General features: G+C 45.5%; 2 protein-coding genes across 4 annotated transcripts in view; one reads left to right on the top strand and one right to left on the bottom strand.

The window, feature by feature from the left end:
• The window catches only part of PDPN (podoplanin), a 28,082-nt gene extending 21,776 nt beyond the window's left edge, over window positions 1–6,306 (top strand). For 2 of the 3 annotated variants that reach the window (XM_045585190.1, XM_036446483.2), the window contains exons 4-6: window positions 3,010–3,036; window positions 3,596–3,707; window positions 4,561–6,306. In XM_045585190.1, coding sequence (XP_045441146.1) covers window positions 3,010–3,036; window positions 3,596–3,707; window positions 4,561–4,567 — 146 coding nt within the window. In that variant the 3' untranslated portion in view covers window positions 4,568–6,306. The remainder of the gene's footprint in view (window positions 1–3,009; window positions 3,037–3,595; window positions 3,708–4,560) is intronic. The other variant, XM_036446485.2, reaches the window with a different exon arrangement.
• A 5,485-nt stretch (window positions 6,307–11,791) lies between these two features.
• On the bottom strand, window positions 11,792–14,235 carry LOC118724097 (zinc finger CCCH domain-containing protein 11A-like). Its single transcript, XM_036447011.1, has one exon. The coding sequence runs from the start codon at window positions 14,228–14,230 to the stop codon at window positions 11,825–11,827; it is 2,406 nt and encodes an 801-aa protein (XP_036302904.1). The 5' UTR covers window positions 14,231–14,235; the 3' UTR covers window positions 11,792–11,824.
• Between the last annotated feature and the right edge of the window lie 2,070 nt (window positions 14,236–16,305).

Below are 16,305 nucleotides of genomic sequence, written 5' to 3'. Positions count from 1 at the left end.
TGGGGAGGAAGCAGTGGGGAGTTATTGTTTAATGAGTACATAATGTTAGTGTTGTGAGATGAGTTCTGGAGATGGATGTTGGTGATGATGGCACAACAATATGAATGTACTTTCTACCATTGAATTGTACACAGAAATTATGAAGAGGGTAAATTCTGTGTTATGTATATTTTACCACAATACGGGGAGGGGGAAACTTCCTGAAAGTGCTTTGAAAATAAAGCTTAAAGGTAACCCAAAAATGCTAAAGAAATGGAACATTATCTGGTTAACAGCTTACCTGGTTTGGCTCAGTGGATAGAGCATCGGCTGTGAACTGAAGGGTCCCTGGTTCAATTCTGGTCAAGGGCATGTACCTTGGTTACAGACTCAATCCCAGCCTTGGTTGGGGTGTGTGGGGGAGGCAACTAATTGATGTGTCTCTCTCAGATCTATATTTCTCTCTTTCTCTTTCTGTCTCCTTCTCCTTTCCACTCTCTTTAAAAATCAATGGAAAAATATCCTCGGGCGAGGATTTACAAAAACACAAACAAGAAGAAAATAAAGAAATTGTTAACAGCTAAGGGGCAGCAGAAGATGGAATCTTCCAAGTTGAGTGTTCTTTGTGTCATGCCAGGATACCTCTCCTAATCCTTAAAAAAAAACAAAACCACACCTGTTACTCTTTGGTAGTGTTCCCTGCCCCACCCTGTCACCAAACCTGTGACTAACAGCACACTTCTTCATGTTTCAGTGTCCCAGGAAATTTTTACATGAGTTAGAATGTAATTTTAAGCAATTGGGTTTCTTAAGAGGTCATTTCATTAGGCAGCAGATGTCTTTCCCACGAAACGCCCAAGTGTGATGATGTTCACATTTACAACACATTTTATGATCACAACCGTGTAATTGCAAGGGAGCTGGGGAGAACAGAACTAATACGTTCTAATTTAGTAAGGAATCTTCCATAAACGTTATTCTTGGTATTTCCTAACTCATGGTGTCATTGATGGTGATGATGGCATGTTCTGAGGTTGAAATTGGCAGCCACCATGTTAAGACATGATAAGCAAACAATTAGAGGGGTTTCTGCCGGTATTTAACAGCTGAGGATGACATTTGAGGAGTTGAGTTGACGATGCTGTTCTGGGCAGGACTCAGGCCCAGCAGCCTCCAAAACATGTTTATGGTGGGATAACACCATCTACTTGAGCTCCGTGTGAGTGCTTCCGAGCCTAGGTTCACCTCAAGCAAGGAGACTCCTACCTACCCTGAGGCCCACTTGAAAAAGTGTCTTTCCAGAGACAAAAGGATAGCTTTTTCCAACCCAACCATTAGGGAAAGCAAGCATTTTGCAGATGATGGACGGCTGGTTTCATCTTTCATTAAGAACGTTCTTGGGACCCTGACTGGTTTAGCTCAGTGGATAGAGCATCAGCCTGCAGACTAAAGGGTCCCAGATTTGATTCCAGTCAAGGGCATGTACTTTGGTTGTGGGCACATCCCCAGTAGGGGGTGTGCATGAGGCAGCTGATTGATGTTTTTAACTTTCTATCCCTCTCCTTTCCTCTCTGAAAAAAAAATCAATAAAATATATATTTGGGGGAAAAAAAAACACGTTCTTAGGTATCTGCATTTTGCAAGGTGTGAGCTAAGGTTGTAGGGAAGGGCCTGATTGGTTCACTTCTCCCCATTGTATCATGAGTCAAGGCACCTTGACTTTTCTCCATCTGCAAACTAGATAAACAAATACCCACCCTCCCCCCCGAGGAGTTAAGGACTCTCTACAGCACATGTGTCAAACACAAGGCCCGCGGGCCAAATCCGTCCCGCCAGGCCTTGCAATGTGGCCCGCACCGCACTGTCATCACTGCACTCTGCTGCGTTTCCATCACAATGACAGTTTATGACTGTTCAGTAAACCATTCGGCCCGCGATTTAGGCTGGATTTTAGATTTTGGCCCCTTCTCTGATTGAGTTTGACACCCCTACTCTACAGAGAGGTTAGTGGGAGAGAAAAACAAAACACCTTTAATTTTAAATAGGAATTGTATAAAATTATCTGAAATTCACCATTTTTCTTATTTACTTTCAGGAAGATACTTATAAGTAAATAACTGATACCCACATGATAGGTAAATGAAAATATTCACATTGCAACTATTGAACTAGGTTTAGCTGCAGGTAGAAATCCTAAAATCACAGAGGCATGAATACAAAGTATGTATTCTTTCATTAAAAATGAGCTGGGCATGTTGCTACTGCCCTGTAAGATGTGAATTTTGCTACTAAAAAAAAAAAAAAAAAAGTCAGGGAGTTAATATCAAAGGAAAAATCTCAGTCTTGGTCACATCTTCCAAAACTAGAGCATATTGCTCTCAAAATGAAAATTCTTCAAAAACGGTGGGTAGGTTTTCCATGACCTTGATATTGGACCAAGAATCAACAGCCTTAAATTCTTTGTTACCCTAAACTCTGAAACTTTCTAATCATTATTTAAGATCTCTGAGGGCCAGTTGCGTTGAGTTGATAGCAGAAAAGTAATGTACACAAAAGTACTTTGGACCCATAGGTATGAAGAAGTGTTCATAAATTCAGCCGGGACTGGTTTGGCTCAATGGATAGAGCGTCGGCTTGGGGACTGAAGGGTCCCGGGTTCGATTCCGGTCAAGGGCATGTACCTTGGTTGCGGGCATATCCCCAGTGGGGAGTGTGCAAGAGGCAGCTGATCGATGACTCTCTCTCATTGATGTTTCTAACTCTCTATCTCTCTCCCTTCCTCTCTGTATAAAATCAATAAAATATATTTTAAAAAAAAGATTTATTAAAAAAAAAAAAAGTGTTCATAAATTCAGTAATAATAGTTTTGAAGACAGGATCATGTCAAAGCTTGCCTAAAAATCCCCTGATCCAATTTATTTAAGAAATTATCTTCTTTGCTTGTGTTTTGCTACCTTCCTCTTAGGGTAAACTCATCTTTTGCCAATTGTTAAATTACAGTTATTAAATCCTAATAATTTCTCTTTACAGGAGACACACATACAACAGGTACAAAAGGTAAGCTAGGTCTGGGTATTAAAATATTCTTTTCAGATTTTTTTAAAAAGTGGGGGGTTTCTGTGAACCTAGTCTTTGTGATGAACTACATCTGGATTGGAGTCAGCAAGTCAACCCTCCAAGAAACAGATTTCAAACTTCTTTTAAGAGAGAAAATGGAATTACCTGAATTTGAAAATAATCAAACCACAAATGAGTCTATTCACTTAATGATATCTGTGGAGAATGAATCACGGTTTATTGTTATTTATTGTTATTAAGAGTGAAAATGGGGGCAAACTTAATAGCTGTGCACAAACGCTACCCAATGATTAACTGTGAATCCACACTGTATGAATGGTATACTTCATCAATCTTGAGAGCCAGAAATCTTGCCATTCATTAGTTGAAAATAGAGTAGTCCAGAGTTTCTCCTCTTCTAAAACAGCTTCCACTGGATACAGGAGAAACAGCATGGAGCATTATTTCTATCTACAGTAGGGCAGTGGTGCTGTGGATGGCACATTGTATGGCAGGTGTACTGTTTATCTGGGCTCATGGTTTCTTCCCTCTCATTCAGATGGCTTTTCGACTGGGACCCTGATTGGAATCATAGCTGGTGCCTTACTAGGCATTGGATTCATTGCTGTGATCACCATTGTGGCTGTGCGAAAAATGTCGGGAAGGTACTCGTAAGTAAACCACCTACCTCCATGTGATAGATGAGTGAAGGTAGTCACTTCTAGAGCTCTGACCTTTGAGCTAATGGAAACCTTTAAATGAAGGTCAAAGTCAAAAGCCCTGGCCTCCAGAAGCCCTACATCTGAAGTTTCCCCAGAAGAACAAGTGTGTACGTGGGCCTTACGTGCTCCTAAGAAAAGAGAGTCATAGCCAGAGGTGACTCTATGGTTGATTTCCATTGAACTCTGACCAAACTTGACCTCTTGTCTTAATCTTCCAACTAACGACTTGAGAGAAAACCCAAACCAAGTTTGAACTTGACACCTCATCACCCTGCTCCCGATCATCAGAGGTGGGAGGTTTCCAGAAGACCATCTGCTGTGGGGCCAGGTCTCATAGTGCTGAGGAATTCTGCTGAGATGGTGTCCCTCCCTCCATCCTGCCCTGGACACACCCACACATGGTAGTGTACTCCTAGCATTGGCTACTGAGGAGAAGGGATTCTTCCTCTTTGTTAAAATTCCCCAAGAATTCAGAACATTCGAATTCATAGCCAGAGGAAACCTTTTTTGTATTTCTGTTGGGAAGATGATGTGTGACTAGAAGTCTTAGGAGGACAGATGCCATGGATCTGGGGGTTTGGGAGACACGATTCACAATTGCTTTGTATTACGTATTTGGAGATGCCCAGGAATAGGACCCTGGCTCTGTGGGACCCAGTCATGGTGGAAGAATGGTTGAGAAAGAAGAGCGCAAGTTTCCAGAATTGGGTGACTTAGAAGGACAATAAGCACATGACTCATGGCTTCCTGTTCCCAGTGCCAGTAAAAGGAGTGACCATCACCTCTCTCTTTGTTTTCACAGGCCCTAAAGAGCTGAAGGATTGTGCCCTTCTGCCAACGTGTTTAAAAAAGACTTTCCGACCTCCACTGCCCCTGAACACATGGGAGAAGATGACCCATGGAAATGCCTGGCTCCCCACTCAGAATCCATGGTGATCCCTCCGCCTGCCAAGAGTAACCGCAGGAACGAGCATCCATCCACAAGACTTGCTCCTCTAAATATTTTGTCTTTTGAGATTTTTTTTTTTAACATATAAGTTTTGGAAAAGATGACTTTTAAAAAACAAAATGCACAGGAAATGGAGCACGCTCTATAGATTGATTTGTCACTCAATGTAACTCCATCGACGGCAGATGCCGGAACCATGCCCTTGTTCTAACCGTTCTCTGTTATTGTTAAAATGCAAAGGAATCTGGAAATATTTATACCAGCGGAGTTCTTGGGTCTAGTGCTGTGTTAGTAAATGGCATCAGCATTTTGCAATTTCTGATCTGTTGAAATGTACACATTCTGGTCTGGTTTGGTCTATCTTTAAAGCCCGATGTGGTGTGAATCATCAAGTGGAAGCATCTCAACTGGAGCAATCTGTCAATCTCACAACAAGCTAACGAGCTATGGGGTAGCCTCCAGGCTTGCTTTCCCCTCTTTTCCAGGGATGACTTGATGACTCAAAGGTTAACTCCTACTTGACCCTCTGCTTCCCTCAGATGCTGGGGAGCCAGTGCTAAGGGGGTGGCCTTCTCATCCCCATGATGTAGGATCTTCAGATTGGCTGTTTTGATCTAGACCAGTGGTCACCAACCGGTGGTCCATGGACCACTGGTGGTCCGTGAGGTCCAAAAGGTTGGCGACCGCTGATCTAGACTATGGAGACCTCAGCCCTGATGGTGGCTCAGGAGGCTGCTGGAGGCCTGGCGGTGCCAGAGGCTCACCTATCCCAGACACCAAGAGCCACAGGGCTTCCCAAACAGAAGGAAGTCTCTGGCATGGGAGCCAGAACCTGCCGGGTTTCTGACATTCCCTTCCTGCCTTTGAGGGAATCATCTTATAAAATGTTGATTTTTTTTTTTTTTTTTTTTAAGCAGCTGGACTTAAAAACAGAAGATACTCCCGGTCTTCATGAGATCCCTCATACTTCTGTGGGTTCATAGTTGAAAAATCAGAATCAAGGTGCCCAAGCTGCTGTTCTGTGCGGCCACCGCTCAGTTCAGCACATTGCTTCCCAGGGGCCAGCTGAAGGCTTTTTCCTAAACAGAAAGTCTTTACACTTAGCAGATGCTCCGTCGTGACTGTGTTTGTGCAGATCTTATATCCTATAAACTTGCACAAGCTCATCAAACAGGAAAAAGTAAACTATTATCGCAGCTGTTCCCTTTCCCACCCCCATCCCCACCCTTTTTTTCCCCCCCAGTAACGTGTGGACGTTATTATAAACAGTGTGCCCTTCCATTGCCTAAGTCCAGCTGGTCATCAGCCCGGGTTCCATGTTCAACATCACCTTTGCTTGAGAGAAAGGGTCTAAGAAGAGCCTTCTGAGCTCACAACCCTCCTGTTCTGTCACTCAGATTCCCAAACAGGCGTTGGGAATAATGTCCCTTTCATTTTTTCTTTCTTTTTTCCTTTCACTGTGAACGATAACGGTCCATCCCGAGTCGTACACTGGACCCATCACCTGCTGGGACCGGGCTGTGGGTTTCTAAGTCACGTCTGTGTTGATGCTCAATGCAGTGTGGACGTGTTTGAAATAAAACAGATGATTGAGTATAACACTGAGTCAGAGCTTTGATTGGAGATCTCGATGGAGTCGGGCCCCACTGAAGAACATTTCCAGAAAAACTGGTAAGTTATGTCAACACCTTTCTCCTGACTCCGTTGGGAGCGAATTATAAATGGTGATTGGAAGTACAACCACGGGAAAAAATGGAACTATGCCTTTCGCCCAGGGATCTGCCTAAGTAGAGAGGTGAAGGCCAAGCAGACAAGTGGCGCTGTGGGACTTCCTTTGCCTGCTCTGATCCCCACACGTTTTAGAAAGTTTGGCCTGGCTCCTGATTTCTCTGCACCAGAGGGGAGTCAGGTGAGGGAGCAGCTAGCTACACCTCCTCCTGCCCTTTAGCCCTGGGGACCTGTCCTCAGGTGTGCTGGGCTGGGTTACACAAGAACAGGAGGTACTGCCCTGGTGAAGGGTGTTCCAGCTGCCTGTGGGTCTGGGAGCGTGTTCCAGATTCCTGTTCCTGGGACAGCTCACTGCTCCTTGGTCCTCGGCCACAAATGCTCTGCTGGGCTGGAGACTGCAGTGGCCAGAATCTGTCTCTCTCCGCCTCTGTCACCCGTCTGCTCCTCCCACCCCCACCTACGCTGCTCCAGAAGAATTCCAGTGCCACTCCCTGGGTCAACTCCCTGCCAATCCTATCCATCCCCTCTCACACAAGTTGGATGCTAGGAACAGGAGAGCTTGGAGAATCAGGCTTTTCTCATAACAAATATTCAGTATGTTGTCCAGCCGGCGTGGCTCAGTGGTTGAACGTTAACCTATGGACCAGGAGGCCACGGTTTGATTTCCTGTCAGGGCATCTGCATGGGTTGTGGGCTTGATCCCCAATGTGGGGTGCACAGGAGGCAGCCAATCGGTTATTCTCATCATTGATGTCTCTCTCCCTCTTCCTCTCTGAAATCAATAAAAATATATTTAAAAAACAAAAAACCCCGAATACTCAGTATGTTACATCCGATTGTTGAATTTGCCAGATATCAGGACCCCTGAGAGCACGGTTCATAAGCAGTGATGTGTCATGGAAAAGGCCAGGCCCCACATCCTCTCCTGTTATTTTACAGCTGAAATCCCCAGATGAGTCAACTGTGAGCTTTTGGGGCCGTGGTTTCTTCCACGAGGCGATCCAGAAAGCGTGACTGTCCCAGCAGAAGCCAAACCACATCCACCTGGTCCCACAGACCTAAGGGAACAGCTCAGCTATGCCAGGTGTAAACAGTGTTCCTGGGGCGCTCCCCGCAGGACAGGGCTGGGAAGCATCAGCGCTGCCACGGGGATGGGAGTCTGGGGAACAGCTCCATCCACTCTCATCGGAGTCACCTGGAGCCGGCACCGAGGCTACCTCTGCATCTTCGAAAAGCCTGGTCTGGAAGGAGAGGCACGGGGCAGCCATCTGTTTCTGAGCTTGCAATGTTTTACGTGGAACAATGTAGAAAACAATACGCACATCATAGCTCTGTCATCAGCCATAAAGTAAATAATGGATGGGCAGTGCCTGTCGGAAAACACAGGAACTGCTCCAGCATGAGCAGCAATTACCCCAATGTCCCTACAGTTCTCAGGGCTCATCTACACACACATCCCGGTGAAGTTGGCAAAATGGAGATGGTCCCCATTTTGCAAGGGAAGAAACAGCTGCCTGAAATTACAGCATTAAAAAATGCCAGAAACACCCCAAAACAGCCATGCAGGTGGTTGGACTTGCTCTCCTCGCCTTTGTTCTGTTCACGTGTCGTCTGTTAAGATCAGTTGCCTCCCTATCAGCTCAACCAAAGCGCAAAGACAGTCTCTCCGGCTATGGAAAATAAGAACCTTTTTCTAATCATTGAATATTTCAAACACACTGAGAAACATAGAATAACAAAGCCCCATATAGCCACCATTGAGCTCAAACAAACCCTACCATGTTCTCTATAAATTGTTTAGTTTTTTTCTAAATAAAAACTTGCACATATGGGCCCTTCTGACATCAGCTCTTCATATTCCCCTTCCCCGGGGGATCATTCCTCTGAGCAGGGTGCATTTCACTGGAAACACGTCTATTTTCCCGCCATTCTTATTTTAGGTGTATGTAGCCATAATCAAGATAGAGCATTGTTGTGTATGTTTCCAACTCGTATCACCAACTTGCTTTCTCCACCCTCATTATTTTTGTGAGGGTTATCCTCGCTGAGGCATGGAGCTGCCAGGCACCTGCGCCGCAGGTCTGGCACAGCGATTTTCAACCCTCTCCATCTCAGGACACACATAAGCTGATTACTAAATTCTGCAGCACACCAAAGGGTAGAATTTTTGTTGATCTGACAAAACAATGTCATTTTTGTTGTTAGTCCTTACTGAGGATATTTTTTCCCATTGATTTTTAGAGAGTGGGAGGCAGGGAAGGGAGAGAGACATGTCAATTGGTTGTTTACCATAGACGCCCCAACTGGGGCCAGGGATCAAACCCTCCACTCTTTTTAAAAAAATATATATTTTATTGATTTTTTTCACAGAGAGGAAGGAGGAAGAGGGATAGAGAGTTAGAAACATCGATGAGAGGGATACATTGACCAGCTGCCTCCTGCACACCCCCCATTAGGGATGTGCCCGCAACCAATGTATTAATACATGCTCTTGACTGGAATAAAACCTGGGACCTTTCGCAGACCTTCGCTCTATCCACTGAGCCAAACCGGTTTTGGCTAAACCCTCCACTCTTCAGTGATTGGGCCAACACTCTAACCATTTAGCAACACTAGCCAGGGAATTTTGTCATTTTTAAAAATTTGACAATCTAAAGGAGAAGAGATCAGTGTCCCTGACTATCAGATATTGTTTTAAAAATTCTTGCAGCACACTGTTTGAAAATCATTGGCATAGAGTGTTAGATTAGGGGTGTCGAACTCAATCAGAGAAGGGGCCAAAATCTAAAATCCAGCCTAAATTGCGGGCCAAATGGTTTACTGAACAGTCATAAACTGTCATTGTGATGGAAACGCAGCAGAGTGCAGTGATGACAGCGCGGTGCGGGCCACATTGCAAGGCCTGGCGGGACGGATTTGGCCCGCGGGCCTTGTGTTTGACACATGTGTGTTAGATCATGATTCTACCCCATTACTTAGGCTTTTCTCTGCCAATAAATATTTAAGATGTTTCTAAATTTCTGAATTCCAAACAACAATGTGATAAATGGGGTCATAATAGAAGAACTATTTTTCTAGAGACCAGAATTTTGTCCTCTGGGAAAAATAGAAGTAAAATAAGGTATAGGTTTTTTTTTTTGTTTTTTTTGTTTTTTTGTTTTTTTTTTAATGTTTAAATATCAAGACTTGACTAGGAATTACTTGAAATTTTTCTTACAAGCATGATGTTCACAGAAGGATTTAAATCATTTTATTTAAATGGACAATCACTTCACAATCACCCTTTGTCTATATCTGTTTTCCTTCAGTTGATTATCTGATCTGATTTTTTAAAATATGAAAACATTTTAATACATTATTTTCAAAATGATAGAAATCTCTCATCTATCTCCCATGAAAGCATTTTTTTTTTGAGCTAGCTCACTATACTATATAATAAATAGGTAATGTGCAAATTGACCCTCACGCCCTCACACAAGATGCTAACCTCATGTGGCCAAAGATGGCCACCACAAGATGGCCTGCAGGGGAGGGCAATTGAGGGTAATCAGGAGGACAGTTGGGGACAATCAGGCAGAGAAGCAGTTAGGTGTCGATCAGGCTGGCAGGCAGAAGTGGTTAGGGGCAACCAGGCAGGCAGGCAGTTGGGAGCCAGCAGTCCTGGATTGTGAGAGGGATGTCCAGTGGGATCAGGCCTAAACCAGCAGTCAGAGATCCCCCAAAGGGTTCCAGAATGGAGAGGGTGCAGTCTGGGCTAAGGGACCTCCCCCCACATTCATAAATTTTGTGCACCAGGCCTCTAGTCTATAATGATAAAAACGTACTATGCAAATTAGACCAACCACCTTCTGGATGAAGCCAGGGCTGTGAGGAAAGCCCAGGTCCCGGGTGCCAGAGAAAAGCCATTGCCGGCAGCCACGGGAAGGAAGATCTACTCTTGTACCAATTTCATGTATCAAACCTCTAGTTTCTAATAAAAATGCAACTTAGTAAATTTCAAAAGTCAGTTGTGTATGTTTTTAAGTGCAAAGTGATAGATCAATTGTTGGAAGAGATTTTCCAATATGTAGAAGAAAAATAATTTAAGGAGATGAAGTAGACTCCTGAAAAAGTGAGTCATAATTGCTAGGCACATGACATTAAATTCAACATTTTCTTCTTTTAAAGAAGAAATATGCTTGATGCTGACTGAAATTTCTCAGTGATCTCCACAGATCATTTTATCAGCATCACGTTCAGAAAACAACTGGGGTTGACCCACTTGTAGTGTTTAAACTGTGCCGCCCACCCCCCAAAAATAGGTCTGAGCCCCCATCTCTGTAAAGCTGACTTTACTTGGGGAAAGGGTCTTTGCAGATGTAATTAAGTTAAGGATCTCAAGTTGAAATCTTCTGGATTAACCGGGTTGGCCCTACATCCAATAACAAGTGCTTTTTTTTTTTTTTAATATATTTTATTGATTTTTTTACAGAGAGGAAGGTAGAGGGATAGAGGGCTAGAAACATCGATGACAAAGAAACATCAACCAGCTGCCTCTTGCACACCCCCTACCGGGGATGTGCCCGCAACCGATGTACATGCCCTTGACCAGAATCGAGGTCTGCAGGCCGACGCTCTATCCACTGAGCCAAACTGGTTTCAGCAACAAGTGCTCTTATAAGAAGAGGCGAAGACACAGAGGAGAGGCGTGTGAAGAGGGAGGCAGAGATGGGAGCGATGCTGCCACAAGCCAAGGCACATCTTGAACCACCAGCAGCTGGAAGAGCTGAAAGCTTCTCTGGAGTCTTCGTAAGGAGATGGGCCTGCCAACGCCTGGATTTCAGACTCGTGGCCTCCAGGGCTGAGAGAGAATGCATTCCTGTTGTTTTAAGTCACCCAGTTGGACATAATTTGCTCCATCTGCCCTTGGAAACCCCCTCTCCCCCCACGAGTAACCCATCTGTGAGGGCAGCTCCCACCATCCATCCATCCAGCCCATCCCACATGGAGAGCAACACTGGCCTCTTCCACTCTGACCTTCATCCATACCCTTGATTCTCCCAAACAATGGGTTGGCAGCCACCAAGCTTCCTTTGTGACAGACAGATGTGACTGGACCTTCCCAAACCGTCATTCCAATAGTTTGCTCATGTTGGAGGCATCCGTGGTGAAAGAAATGTGGCTTAGAACAATAGGCGAGTGGAACACAAAGGCAGACCCAGCTGCGTTTCCCCACCCTTCATGGTGACTAACCCTGAAATGCTTTCATTTCACTCAACACCACGATCTGGGGCAAATTCTAGACTAAATGAATGATTCTCTTGAATAAATGTTATAATAGATGAAACTAAGTGCAGTTTTTTGGTGAATTTTTTTGTTTTTGTTTGTTTGAAATGTCCTACTATCATCTTCAGCTATCAATCATTTCTGATAGCTCAAGCAGAAGGTCATCTTCATCTTTCCCAAGATCCAGGTCGATCTCAGCTTCTAATTTGCCTCCTGAAATCTCCCATATTAGCTTCTCAAAATCCTCCTCCACAGAGAGCGGGGGCTTTCCTGTCGAAGCAGTGCCGAGTCGGCGAGTTCTCGTGGCCATTTGGGATGAGGCAGGGCCAGAGGCTTCTGGTGGAGAAGGACCTGGTGAAGACTGTGCTGGAGGCAGCACAGGACTGCCTCTGGGCCTCTCTGTCTCAGGAACTGTGACTGCTTTGTCCTCAGAAGGGAGTGGAACAGCAGCCACGGCTGCCTTTTTGGCCGGGCTCTCCTGCAAGACCCCGCCGGTGCCGAGCAGCTTCACCGCTGCCATGACAACAGGATCCATCTCCACCGCCTTGCGCCTGGGGGTCCATTTGGGGGAAGAGACCACTTGAACCACAGATGGCTTCACATTCACTTTGGGCTTAGCTTTAACACTTTCTTCCAAGGTCCGTGTCCCACGTTTCACATTGAATATCGAGTGGCCAGTCCCTGCGGGTTCCACCTCGGCCTCCAGGGATGACTTGGTGGGAAGCCGCTTCAGTAGGCTCCGAGGGATGCTCGGCACAGCAGTGAGCACTGGCGTCTCTGCTGGCTGGGCATCACCAGCGCCTACCTCTCTCCAGAGGGATGTCAGCACAGGTTTTTCCTTCTGTGAGGTTCCCTTCTCTGGCTGCTTCTGTATGTGCTTTTCTCGCCTCGCCTCACATTTCTTGCCTGGAATTTTGATGCCAACTCCTGCTGTCTCATTAGAAGCCTCTTTAGCTTCTGTTCTAGCAACACTGCTCTGACATGCAACTTCACCTTCTTCTTGGAGTATCTTCTCTTCTTTTATACCTGACTTTTTGGCGATTCGTAAAAGCCGCCTGGCCCCCGGGGGGGCCTCGGGCTGAGGCTGGGAGCTCTGCTGTCCCCGCCGCGCCTTCTCCAGTTTAATTTCCTCCAGTGTCTTGATCCGCACCTCCTGCAAAGACTTTGTTCTCCCTGCAGGCTCCTCCGATTGTCCTTTGTTGGCAACCACTGATGGCAAAACTGATATTTTTTTCATCTCACTCTCCGTCTTTAACTTTTTGCTTCTCTGTCTCTCTGCTTCTTGCTGCCGATACCTCTTTCCAGCCGGGACCTCAGAGAAGGTTTTGATTCGAGCAGTGGAAGAGCTTCTTTCTCCTGAAGTAGAATCATCAGCAGGTGAAGGGCCTTCTGTCTTGGGTCCAGTTTGCAATTCTCCACGTTTCCGACTGGCTCTCTTGAGGAGGATTTCTTCTAATGTCTTCACATGGATCTCACCAACTTTAGTAACTCTCTCTGCTGCCTCCTCATTGTTGTGACCAGCGGACACACCTAATCGTTCCTTTAGAGACTTGGAAACTTGAACTTTCCTTGGTGTTTTGCCAGTTTCTGAAGCATCAACTTTCTTCCCTAGCCTCTGTGCAAGGCTGCGCTTTAACGGAGGATCACCGTCACCGTCTACGGGAAATTTTCGCTTCCCCAGTCTCTCAGCGAGACTCAGTCTTCTCAATGGTTCTTCTCCTTGTTTGTTGGAGAGACTGACTGTCCTCACCACAGTCCGGACATTCTCTTTTTCAGGACCTGCTATGGGCTGAGGCTGGAGTAAAAGACTGGGAATTCCTGAAGAACCTTCACCTTGCTTCTTGGATTTTTCCTTCATTTTCTTTGACTTAATTTCCTCAAGAGTTTTTATTCCAAAATCCAAACATTCACCTTGTTTGAAATTGACCCCAGGTTTCCGGGCAGAAGCCTCTCGTAGCCCATTAGGAACTTTGGGAGTTGGTTGCAGGGTTGGTGTTTCGGTTCCATCCCCTTCCTCAGAAGACTGATCATCATCGTCTTCATCAATATCTGCAGCATTGATCACAACTGGTGGATGTGTGGAGCTGGGAACATTTCCTGAACTTTCTACTTTCATCTCACTTCGCAGTAGAGGAGAGGGATTGGACCGGACAGACAATTTGTTTCGTTGAGCTGTGAGCCGGGAAGCCTTCGCTTCCTCCTCTGGTGACTCCGGCACAGCCGGCAGCACAGTCTTGCTTGGAGGCAGAAAAAGGCCTTCCACATATCGTCCTCTGCTGTGATGAAAAGCGCAGTTTAGTTTTTGACATCCCACTGGTTGATTTTCCCAATAACAAGGAATCTCACTCCGTTTCTTATCAATCTCCGTGTGCCGAAACCTGCACACCTGTCTAAAACAGCGTCCTTCTCGCCATAACGTGCACACAGTTTCATTTCCTAGGGCAGCTTCACAGTGACGGAATGGACAGCTGCCACCTCTGGTACATGTAGAATAGAAAAAGAAATAGCAGTCTTCTCCTGGATTAGACATGCTGGGTGGGTGAGGACCAGCTTCAAGTCCTTTTGAAATAGATTTAATCTTCCAAATGACAACTCAATCACAGAGATCGCCTTTAAAATGTAATGACTAGCTGGTTACTCGCAACAGGAACATCTGTCTTCACTGAGTTCCAATCTATTACGCCGGAGAACAGAAACTTGACTGAACCCAGGACACTATCCCCGACTGACGCTTGCTGCCACTTCTTTCTTCTTTCACAGCCGCTGCCCTCCGCCGTCCTCACAGCAGCAACACCAGCAGAAATCCAAGACTCTTAACTGGCACTTCTACGTTGACTCGTTTCCTGGTGACATGGATGGGCTTACATGAGGCCATTGCCTTTCAGAAAAACTCATTATATTAGAACCTCCCGGCAGACAGTCGACCAATAATCCCGAATGCTGTCCAACCAATCTCCCCATTTCTCTGCACGGGGACCCAGACCGAGGTCCACTTCGGGGTCTCCTGGGGTTCCGCCTGCAACGTGGCTGAAGGCAGGTCCAGGCACTGCCTTCCATTCAGGGCCTCAGAGGAATCACCCCAGGGTTAAAGCTATTGCCATGCAATGGGGACAGTCTCAGTTCAGTAAGACCCTTTCTGGGCTCCGTGGCCTCAGAGCCATAGCTCTCCCCTGCAGGCCCCAAGACAAGCATCTCAGAAGCACCCACATCTTTCATTCCAGTCTGACTACGAAGTGGGTACTCAGGGGCCTAAATGCTGATCCCCAACTTATTGGGCAGAAAAGTTTCAGATCAATCTAAAACACAACTAAATATTTAAGATGTCCAAAACAAACCCTCTATAGTTAACAGTTAAGATGTTTTCACTGGGGAATCGGATCAGGAGGTGTTGGGGGTCAGGGAATCAGCTTGTTTAGATATTTAAAAAATAAACTGTAGCCGAAACCAGTTTGGCTCAGTGGATAGAGCGTTGGCCTGCGGACTGAAAGGTCCCAGGTTCGATTCCGGTCAAGGGCATGTACCTTGGTTGCAGGCACATCCCCAGTAGGGGGTGTGCAAGAGGCAGCTGATAGATGATTCTCTCTCATCAATGTTTCTGACTCTCTATCCCTCTTCTTCCTCTCTGTAAAAAATCAATAAAATATATTATAAAAAATAAAATAAAATAAACTGTAACCAGATGCAAATGGTAGGAATTTAGGCATAGCTACCCTTAAAGGCAAAATAAACACCTTCAACTTGTTAGTCTGTAAGGAAAGAGAAAGAGCCCTAGCTGCTTTGCCTCAGTTTATACCGGTTCATCCAGTGGACTGAAAGATCCCGGGTTTTATTTTGGTCAAGGACACATGGCCACATTTTTGTCCCTATCTCTAGTAGAGGTCTTGAGTAGGCAGCTGATCAATTATTGTCTCTCCCTCACCCTTCTACTCTGAAATTAATTAAATACATTAAAAAAAAATAAAGGTTAGAACAAAGGAAGAACATGAAAAGCTCTCTGAGTCAGTTCAGGCTTGCTGCCACCATGAGGCTGACTCCTTACCTGCTGTGACCGGGTTGGCTGGGGCTCAGATCTCAGACCTGGTGGAGAGCCAGGGCACTGACTGCAGAGCTGAAGGACTCTGACTCTCCCCTCTGGTGCCTGAGGTTTTTATAGGTCTTCTCAATTGCTAACGTCCAATCAGAACCCCTGGTCTAAACCCCTCAACCAGATAGGATTTTTTACTTTCTCCATATTAATTGGTTAACCCAGAAATTGGATTAGGAGAGATTAAGCTCGAGAGGGGCAAGGGTATGGCTTGGGTCCTTGATTCCTTCCACAGACACTGACTGAGCTTGACGATGGTCCACAGTTGTCATCCTGGGTGTGAGACAGTGAAAGGTGAAATGGGTTCCTGACTTTATTTATTTATTTTTTTTTAATGTATTTTTTTTTTTTTTTGATTTTTTACAGAGAGGAAGGGAGAGAGATAGAGAGCTAGAAACGTCGATGAGAGAGAAACATCGACCAGTTGCCTCTTGCACTCCCCCTACCGGGGATGTGCCCGCAACCAATGTATATGTCCTTGACCGGAATCGAACGTGGGACCTTTCAGTCCGCAGACCGAC

Source organism: Pipistrellus kuhlii, unplaced genomic scaffold (assembly GCF_014108245.1).
Source record: "Pipistrellus kuhlii isolate mPipKuh1 unplaced genomic scaffold, mPipKuh1.p scaffold_m20_p_2, whole genome shotgun sequence".
Classification (NCBI taxonomy): domain Eukaryota; kingdom Metazoa; phylum Chordata; class Mammalia; order Chiroptera; family Vespertilionidae; genus Pipistrellus; species Pipistrellus kuhlii.
This window is presented reverse-complemented; position numbering and strand designations above follow the sequence as displayed.